The following is a 10,589-nucleotide window of genomic DNA, read 5'->3' on the forward strand; positions in this document are numbered from 1 at the left end:
GTCGGGAATAATTGTTATACAGATTATTACAATAAACGTATAATATCTATTAAATGTTTCTCCAGTGGACCTTATTGTAACTGTTTCTCTCCGAGAAATATAGTCATTTTGAAGTACAAGAATAGATTATCATCTTTTCGATCTAAAATTACATTTCTGAAGTATGCCCGTTCGCATGTTGGTTAATTGTTTAAGTATCATACGACATAACGGATGTGTACATAACATTAGAATACTGTTTGTTAGATCACCGAGAAACGACACAGTTTCTCGACAAGAATACACACCGGTAGAATACTTTATGGTTACACACACGCACACATAGACACGCCATCAATGTTTAATGTATAATTTTCGATCGGCACTTTGGGATACACATTTCACGTATTAAATATTAAATGTCATAAAAAAGGTAAGTAACGAAAAGTAAGTAGAAATTTTATAATATCCCGGCTCGATGAGAGAAAATGGTTTTAAAATGAGACGAAATGTTCGACTTACATAGCCGAATATAAATTACGCTAGCACAGCAAACTGAGATCAATTGTCTAGAATTTTAAGTCTTTTTGGACCTCGTGCATCGTCTTTGCAGATTTGCTTAAAAGACCGAGCTCGTTGTCTGTTAACTTTTGCTGGACGATGAAGGTCACTCCTCCTTCGCCTAACGTGCATGGCAGGGAGAGGAATACTTCCTCGTCGACACCGTGGTATCCCTGGAAATCATCGAACATCATCAATATTATAGATTTTTGATTATTGATATTATATATATGATAGAGATAGTTTTTGTTTTTGAAAATTTTTTAAATTGTAGGAGTGATTGACTTACGGTAACTAGCGTGGAGACCGCATGAACCTGGTTCGAGTTTCGCAAAATGGCCGATGCAAGGTGGGAAACGCTCAGTCCGATCGCCCACGATGTGTACCCCTTGAGCTTGATTACTTCGTAAGCACTGTCGACCACCTGCTTGTGCAATTCACTCCATTTCTCAAGGTCTCTTTCAGTTCCAACGTCTTCGTTTAGATCGCGCAACCTGACGCCGGCCACGTTCACTCCCGACCATACCGGCACTAAACAAAAACAGTATTCAAATTATGTAAATTAATTCAAGAAAATGCACTGTAATAGTGCATTGTAACAATACACTATCACAATGAACTGTAACGGCGCAGTATAAGAACGCAGTGGGACAATTCAATTCAACGAGTGGATACATTCCGTGTTTACATTTTCACAATGTAAACTTTGTGTGCTCGGTAGATCCAGTGTCAAGTAGAATGCACTTCTGTGAAATTAAAAAAAAGAAGACAATCGACACGTTTATGACCTGCGCTTAGCAGTGAAATATTGATAGCAGTCGATAATGTTATCTCAGATAACAAAGAGCTATCGATCAACTAGACAGGAAACGGAAAACGTTGAATCATACATATCGATTAGTATAACGTCCTCGTCACGTGATAGCAACCTCGTGACACATTCGTGATCCGACTTCTTTTAATTTGATCACAATCTTGCGTGTTTCTGAAACTCTATCGATTTTGCTTAATCGCGATTACATATTTTAACACGCGACTACATCATGCTCGAACGAAAGTGATAATAGTCTTCTCATTCAACTAATGAATAGACCGCGGATTTTTGTGGATTGATGAAACAGTGGAAGATACGAAAAATTAAAAAATATTCTAACGTTGTTTTGAATGCGACAGAATCATTATTTTGCATAAAGATCCGCAGTCTACTAATAAATAGTCGGGATCCGAAAATTAGTGGTACATACTCGGGTACTCGAGAATTTCGGATTCCAGACCCGATTTCGAGGTATCACGAATTTTCGGGCCGCTGTCCGACACGAACCAAAATTTCCGGACACCCGTCCACCCCTATAATAAACCATAATTTGGAGATATTTACCACTAGTGTCGCCATGCTCTCCAATGATCCATCCATGGCAGGACGTAGGCGCAAGGTTCAGCCTCTGCGACAAAAGGAACCGGAAGCGGGCAGAGTCAAGGTTGGTCCCACTTCCGATCACGCGGTTCTTCGACAATCCAGAAAGCTTCCACGCCACGTAAGTCAAAATGTCCACCGGATTCGAAACGATCAACAAGATCGTGTTAGGACTATATTTGACCAGTTGCGGAATGATGCCCTTGAAGATGTCGGTGTTCCTTTGAACCAGATTCAGTCTGGTTTCACCTTCCCTTTGCCTAGCACCGGCAGTCACTATACAAATACTGGAGTTCGCGGTTGCAGCGTAATCCGTGCTAGCGTTGATCTTGGCGTTCTTCAAGAACGCGCTACCGTGTTGGAGATCCATCATCTCTCCTTTTAGCTTGTCCGCCATTACGTCTACGAGAACCACATCGCTAGACACGTTCTGCAAAGAAGGTTCTGGTTTACAGAGTGGACGGTTTAGGATTATATTTTTAGAATGATTGAAATAGGTCTCACGTTTGTCAGGATGCTGAAGGCGCACGCCATGCCGACCTGACCCACGCCGACTATGGAGATCTTGTTCCTGCCGGCTGGCACCGGTTCTGTCACTGTGCTCAGCAGCTGGTCCTTTAGGGCTGTCATTGTTCTGCAAGAAAATCCGTTTCGTTAGATTATAGGGTCGGAAGGGACCTTGGGGCTCTTCGAGGTCTTGGCGATTAAATTTTGTGGGCAGAGTGGAAAGATGCGAGGTTCGAGAAAGAATAGTTTCAATGTTAAGTGGTAGGTTGAGCTGATTTTTCGGGCTATTTTCTACCATGAAATTATTCAAGATCAAAAAGTCGAGGACATTCGAGAAAGTGTCTGAAATCGTTATTTTATCCGTATTTTTCAATTAATCTTTCCCGTTGAATCATTTGAAGTTCGATGTAGCTGTGACCTTGAAGCCACCGCTTCAATTTTTGACTTTACACAGTTAAATGTCCACATTTTTCTATAGCATACGGTTCGAAGTAGTTCATTAAATATAAGCATTAAATAAAGCCACAACCATTGATCATCAATTTTCATTTTCGTCGTTTTTAATATTCAGCTAAATATTCGGTTTGCCTTTACTCTCAAGGTTAAAAGGTCGTGTGGGCTCGACGCTGCGCATGAGCATCTATACATATAAGGTACAGATTCTTGACTTTTTCTTTTAAATTCTGCTGTATTGCTACATATTTCTTGTCGTTAAATAATGTTCTTTTATAATCTAAGATTTTCTAGTTTATTTAAATGGCATTTAAATTGATTGATTATGATCTTATAAATTTTATGGATATGAAATTGATATAATACCTCATACAATATCAAAATGTTTAGTAATTAATTAATAACGATGTAAACAATATCTTAAATAATTGAACAGCAATTTTTAGTGGCGCCTCCGAGTCACCATTCGTTAAAAAGTTGGAAAATTACACAACACGATTCCAGTCAGAAAAACCATAAATTCGCAATAAACAAGTGTTTCTATGAAATCCACAACTTCAGGCTAGCATGAATGAATCGCGGATAAAAAGCACAACAGCTCGTGGCTCGCAAGATGCCACTACCTGTCCAAGCACGTGTACCGAGAGACCGGTGCACATTGCTGTGGGACAAAGGTTACAAGCCAGCAGCGCAAAAAGTTTCAACTCGAAACAAGTATCATAAACATCCTTTCCAACGTTTCACATTACTCAATAATCACCAACGCACGATCTAAACAAGCTCAATGCGGCAACGCATCAATTGCTCCACAAATACACGTCTGACCCAGTCCGCACACCATAGAAAGAGAAAGAGACCGTCAAACCAAATGGCGTATCCCATAATTGGCATAACTTCCACGTAACCCACATACATCACTCGCTTCAAGATCCGCACATCACTATAATTACGAGAGTAAATAAAAAAAACACAAGTTTTCTTTCACCAACCTAAAAGCTTCTTCTTCTCCTCGGTCAATGAAACAAACAAAAAAAGATTCACTAATATCAGTGAAGTGAGCTCAGTATGGCAACGTTCACTATAGCACGTCCGACTCCTCTGACAGCTTGGAGACTTCTGTCCGCTGTTGACCTTGTCCCGCCTTTTTATAGTTATGGAGCCGCTGACGAAATGGGGAACGCCGCGCCGCGTCGGTGCATCCTGATCGATAACTATGACCCCTAACGTTCCACGAATTTCTATGGTGGAACTACCTGGTAAAGGTATTAGAACTGATTTGAAGCGGTGGCATGGGTTAGAACGAACGCGGAAAATTGAAAATTTGAAGAGAGAGAGCGAGGAACGACGAAGAGCGCAAGCGTCGGCTGACGCAATCGTTCCCTCGTGCGTGCACGCGCTCATCGATCCGAACCGGCACTTTCATCTGGATCCCTCTTCTCTGCCAATAAAACTCTGCCTACGGGATGTCGGGTTGTTGGTTTCGAAGGGAACTAAAAATACTATAGGGGACCCGCGGAATGTCTAGTCACGGGGGATGTTTTATTGCGCTTGGACGCAGAGTTAATTTTGGACCGCTGATGGGAACTTCGATCCGAGAGAGATCGACGTCGATCGTTTTTTAACTGGCCAGGTTGATGATCCGGGTGATCTGGAAGTGATCTTTGAGGTGTAGGAATTTTTTCCAAGCTGCGGGAGATATTGCACAATTTTTCAAATCGGTGGCTCCATTTTAGGAGCACCATAGGATGAGATAAAAGATAATATCCCTTGCTGGAGGTCTCAAATCTGTGGAGCCTTTGAAGCCTTTAACACCCCACCCTCTATTGACATTATTGGTGTTAGGGTTAACAAGACAAGAATAGAGAGGGGGTGAAAGGAGAGGCAGTTTAAGCTATATAAAAACATGAAAACGATTTTAAACGTTCGTTGGATGTGGGCGTCTGGTTTCCAGGTTATTGACATAGCGGTTCGAAAAGTACAGTGACTCCTAATATTAGGACACTCTTCACCCTTTGCAGTCAGAGCTGTTTTAACTCGAAAATTAAACATTTCTTCCGATCTAGAGTATTTCCGTTCTCAATGATTTTAAAAATTTGGTGGATACGAAATGGATGTAATACTTCGTACACACATATTTAAAATATTGTAAAATTTTTTTTAAAGCGTCCGTTTATTACTGGCGTCACTGTATATCTTCAGGCCAATGGAACGGCACGTGGGAACATAGGAAAAATTTCCGAGGTCAACGAACACCCTCATTCAGCACTCCGTAAATCCTCAGGATCGAGAATCGCGCCACGAGAGGCTACGATCATTATATGTGATACAAAAAAACATGGTATCTCTTGCGAAATTTTCCTACCAATTTTGCTAAATTAATTTCGCCCCGATAACAAATCTGATGAACACCTGGCTATTGTTCACCTTTGACAGAAACGTCTCGATACGAACGTCCTTCCTGCTTTCGAAGGTCAAACACAATACTAATCTGAAGGCGATATGAACCGAGGATTTAAACACACAAATAATGTTTATACTTCGACCACGTATGTTCCGCCTTTGGTCGTTATCTCGACCAAACATTTCGGAATCCAGGCGATTCGGTTATTAAAACACGCGAGCGATTCACGTTATCTATCATCTGAATGATCCAGGTGAAATCCACCAGCGATATAACTGTCCTCATCACAGAAACAAACAATGGAATTTATAAATATCTACTTCCTGCGAATTTGATTAGCCGCGGTGTATTGACTTGACCCAGTAATCCCAAATTCACTTTGTTACTTCCGCTGCGCTAATATTACAGCGAGCGACTCTAACGTTTCATCAGAAAATTTTGCACGATGAATGCAAATGTTGGGGAACGTCCGAGCAATTACAAAAATAGAATTAAAAAATGCCTCTTCATTCATGAGAACATTTACAGTGGGTGTACAAAGTATTCGTACACCTTTTAAAAACGAATAATTTTTTCAAAATGGGTCCTAACAGCTTGAGTTTTCTTCGAGATGTTAGAATAATTTTTTTATAACGTTCATAACTTTTACGTAGATCTACCAAAGGCACCTTCTAAATTTTCATTAGAGGCACAGATAAAAAATGTAAAAATCATAACCCTTAAAAAATAGTCAAACTGTTGGGTCCAATTTCGAAAGAGTTATTCGCTTTTTAAAGGTATGCGAATATTGTGTACACTCACTGTACAAACACCGAAAAAACATCCAAATGAATGCACAAAATGAGAATACATATATTCAACCAAGATTCATCTTCGTTTCAAAATTGCAAGAAGGCGTAATCCTGATTCAAGCAATTAGTGTCACTATGCAAGACATCAGGAGTTCACGAAAGCGTCTGGCAACAGGTGGGGGGAAGACGTACGCGATTGGTCACAATGAAAATAAATATGTACTGTCTCGCTCACTCGAGAATGTTTCTCCGAAGCAAAAGTCCCCGCGGTAATTTGCATCTGGATGACAGACTGCACACCTTGAAGAACATCATAGTTCACAAGTTCACTTTGTCGCGAAATTGTCCAGCGTCTGTTAAGCTAGCCGCACTCTTATCACATTACAGGAAGCTTTATCATCTGGCAGGAACGTCGATAGGATCTCATGGAGGCACTATCAACTCGTATTCACGCGAATGCGATTGCGCGATGCCGAGCAACGTGGATTGCCATACGTTGCCGTGAGTTCCCGTAATGTTGAATCATCGCTAGCAATGCAGCTTCTGGCTTAGTATACCGCGATAATAATGACGCAATGAGTAGCACGTGGTGGATAACTCTGGGAAGATCTACGTTCGATCATGATCCTTTTTGGCAGGATCGTAACAAAAATTTTGAATTAGGTCCGAAATTATTTAGTATCTTGTAACTGTCATGAGGAGATACTCGTCATGATGAAATCGCAATCTTTTTGTGAAGAGTATACTTGTCAGGCGAGGAAGTAAATTTTCGACATTTTAGAATATTTTGAGAGAAAGAATTTAATATGTTCAAAAATTTTCTAAAATATTTACTAATTTTTCGAAATGAGGTTTCAATTCCCAGAGAGCATAAAAAAGTCTTAAAAAATAAGGATAAGCAATATTTTAAGGAGGGATTCTCATCGATCGCACTTGTTTAATTAGAATAATAATAATATTTTTATTGGCGCAATGGTTCGATCAATTTCTACACTAAAATGTTAAAATGCCCTACAACAACATAGCTATATTTAGTGTAGAAATCGATCGAACCATTGCGCCGATAAAAAGCAATATTTTAATTCATAAAGGATTGGTGTCACTTTGATATCATAGATTAGATACAAATTAGATTGTCACGACCAAGTAAAAGTTTCTTAACAATTTTTAAACATTGTACGTCCCCTTTCAAGCAACAATGAATGAATTCCAGAGCCAGGAAGGCTAGCCACAGTGTTTATCAGTGAATCTCGGGTCAGCACTCGAAAAGCAGACCACAATCATTTCAGTGAGGCGTCTCGGAAACGGTCTGATTACGTCGGAACACATGGCCGACGCTGACTGCGCTTTTGGCAACGATACCAGCTATAATTCCAACCGCCTTTACAACCTGTCGGAATCAAATCCAAGAAACGGTCGAACGTGTCTCTCAGCACGTCATCCTTCACTCTTGTATTTGTCTAGAGAGATTCACTAGGAAGCGAGACTTGAGAACGATGAGGAGAGAGAGAGAGAGAGAGAGAACGATAAAGTTGGAAGCGCCTGAAAGGATCATGATCAAGATCACGTAGAACTGCCAGCACGTGTTTCCCTATTCGTCATTCTATGCTTTTACTTACAGCAGAAAGTGTAATTTGTTTCTTTCTGTAATGCCTTTAAAAATCTGAAAATGGTACATTGATATTTTTTTCGCAGTCTAATAATAACTGAAACTGACATTGAACTATCGGTTTTCCTTCCACAGCTACTTCCATTTTCCCAACCGAACTGACCATTGTCACGTTAACATTAAATGCTCTGACCGCTATCCTAACAGTACAGTCAGCACTGTCAATGTCAATGAGTTGCTAGAATATCTTCACGATCTCAGTCATTTTCATGACGCAATTGCTAGTTTAACGAAATTTTATGTCGCGTGGAAATTCGCGCACGTTGCGTCAGCTTTCGGACAATTGGTAAAGCCCATATACGTATTAAGCTGCAGACGATTTTCTGTTATTAAAGGACCTATATTATGAAATTATCCCACAATTTCTCAATCTCTTTTTCCCAACATTTATTCAAATAGTAATTTAGTCTAATAGGTACATATAATCAAAATACCTATTGAAGATAAGTAAGTGTCCGGTAATTTATGGACGGAAGTGTAACATATTAAAGTTGTTATATGTGCATAACACGTGCTAAGTTTTTGTTCACGGTATTTCGGAGCATCAGGATTTACAGTGAACGTCGTTCGGCCGCGTTTCGTCTGACGAAATAAACAGGATGACCCATTTCGCAAGAGCATGAAGGAACACTACGTGACTTTGTATGCGTACGCAGTCGTTCCACTTCCTCCTTCAGTCCTGTTTAATTAGTTAATGTATCGGTTTTACTTTCCGACGAGTTTGTTGGCGAAGTACATACATAACCGGTAATTTGCAATCCGCACAATGGTAGTGTGTCCCTAGCGATGATTATACATGTGAGATAAGAACGGTCGCGTGAAATTCAAGTGACTCGAAGTGCTGGTTATCGATCCATTAACACAACGTCGTAGAAGTAGTGAAAGGGAAACTATTTAATGTTGCTTTGTAAAAACGAAGCGAATGAATTTCAATTGGATGATCGTGGAACGATCGCAGCCATTCCGGACGAATGGTAAACCTTGGCCCTCGAAGTAAACAGCGTCAGTGAAAGTGCGCTCGTGATTTCGTCATTCGGTAATCAAATAAATTCTGGGCTCGAACGTGAATCGATGGAATGAATCTTCATGATTCATTCGGTCGCACTTGAGACTTGTTATATTTGCTCACTGTCGACAGCCAGACAGGTGATTCAGGATTTTATAACATATTAGGACCGCGGGTATAATTATTATTAAACTGCGGATCTTTATACGTTTATGAAAAAATTTATTGAATTAAATATAAAACAGTAAAAGATTAGAAAAGTTTAAGAACATTGTAATACTGTTTTTATAATGTAACAAAGTCATTAGGGGATAAAATCAATTTTCCTTTTACTTCATCTGCTTCCCAGAATCAATGCAGAACATTTTTATCCTGCATAAAGATCCCCAGTCTAATTATTATCGTTGGTTCATTGAAATTTTTCAATTGAGATCCCAAAATTTTGAGTTGGGACATTCTTTACAAAGTTAACAAATTATTTATGCATTTATTTATACAACTACATAGAATTTATAGTTGAGTAGTTGCAGATAAGATATGGAAATAGTGTTCTTAACGGCGAGTATGTATAAAAATACATTGCAAAATGATGTCTTATACGATTCAATATATTCGTGCCGTTTTGCCCATAAGGGACAATGTAAATTCCGGCAAGAATCATCTGCTCGGTAAAATATAAATTTAGCGCCAGTACACGTAGTGGCAAAACGCTGAAACTTGTAGACAATTTTACCAACAGAGAGGTACTTTGCTAATATAGAAATATACATTATCGACAACCGCCAATTCACCACAGTACCGTCTGTGGTACATATCTCGTTTTTTACCTGACGGTAAAATGGTCTACAAGTTTCAGCGTTTTGCCACTACGTGTAATGGCGCTAAATTTATATTTTACCGAGCAAATGATTCTTGCGTGAATTCTCATTATCCCTTATGGAAGAAACGGCAAGAATCATCTGTGACTACCTTAAAATATACTGTAACAATTTTCACAATTAATTAAGAACCATCAGCCCGAGAGTAATTATACGTTCTGTGTTTCCTATTTTCCGTTCGAATAATTTGCAGCTTAATTACGATCCAAGAGCTTGGTAACTATTCAACTTTCACCGCAAAATATTCAAACCAATGAAATTATAAGTCCTCCTCGTTCCATCCGAAATTTTCCTCCGAATTTTCCACACATTTATAAAGTACCACAGTTTACACCAATTTATTTATGGATCACCGTAATTTAAAAGCAATCGAATGTTAAAAATTAATTAGTTTCGGGGGAGGAGGGTGGTAAATTGTTTTCTAATTTCTTTCAATCGACTGTCTAAAAACGGAATGAAACATACTTAGTCAAATATCTGTGAGAGAATCAGTTGAAAATACCACTATAAGACACCGCAAAAACCACTAAAAAAAGCCACTGTTTCATAGACCCGGCTTCAGATAACACGCCGTGTTCCAAGAGTACGTCGCATCTGCAATATTCTATTATACAATCTTCAAAATGACGGATGTGATATCACAGTGCTATAGTCTGTTGCTGAGAAGTCGCAGTGTCGCGTTCTACGGTTTCACCTCGCGAATTTAAAGAGCACTGTCGCGCGGTAGCGTGCACTCACTTTTGATTGCCGCTGTACGAGTTACGCGAGGAAGAGGAAGATGGGATCGCGTGCTACATAGTACGCTGGGATTGGCCGTGGCGCCACCCCACTCCGCGGCGGCGTTCAGTCGAGCTCGGACCTTCGTCGGGTGCGGAGTGTGTGTCGTTCCGTCTAGTGTCAGTGTTCAGATTACTCACAGAAAATCAAGGT

The 10,589-nt window shown here is 39.8% G+C and overlaps 2 protein-coding genes across 11 annotated transcripts in view; one reads left to right on the forward strand and one right to left on the reverse strand.

Annotated features, from left to right (window-relative positions):
* Positions 1 to 23: 23 nt before the first annotated feature.
* Positions 24 to 10,368, reverse strand: LOC143212085 (L-lactate dehydrogenase). 3 transcript variants are annotated; one of them, XM_076430413.1, is made up of 5 exons: positions 10,125 to 10,368; positions 2,459 to 2,588; positions 1,919 to 2,384; positions 830 to 1,071; positions 24 to 713 (listed from the first exon to the last, which is right to left on the reverse strand). In XM_076430413.1, exons 2-5 carry the CDS (start codon positions 2,582 to 2,584, stop codon positions 549 to 551), a joined length of 999 nt encoding a protein of 332 aa, XP_076286528.1. In that variant the 5' UTR covers positions 2,585 to 2,588; positions 10,125 to 10,368; the 3' UTR covers positions 24 to 548. The 3 variants fall into 3 exon arrangements, with proteins under 3 accessions (XP_076286528.1, XP_076286526.1, XP_076286527.1); XM_076430411.1 differs by lacking the exon at positions 10,125 to 10,368 and adding an exon at positions 6,342 to 6,500; XM_076430412.1 differs by lacking the exon at positions 10,125 to 10,368 and adding an exon at positions 3,904 to 4,492.
* Positions 10,369 to 10,443: 75 nt separating this feature from the next.
* Tty (tweety) overlaps positions 10,444 to 10,589 on the forward strand; it is a 52,939-nt gene continuing 52,793 nt past the window's right edge. For all 8 annotated transcript variants that reach the window (XR_013009602.1, XR_013009604.1, XR_013009603.1 and 5 more), the window contains exon 1: positions 10,444 to 10,587. The gene's annotated coding sequence lies outside the window, so the exon portion shown is untranslated. The remainder of the gene's footprint in view (positions 10,588 to 10,589) is intronic.

The sequence above is a fragment of the Lasioglossum baleicum genome, chromosome 9, assembly GCF_051020765.1.
Source record: "Lasioglossum baleicum chromosome 9, iyLasBale1, whole genome shotgun sequence".
Classification (NCBI taxonomy): Eukaryota; Metazoa; Arthropoda; class Insecta; order Hymenoptera; family Halictidae; genus Lasioglossum; species Lasioglossum baleicum.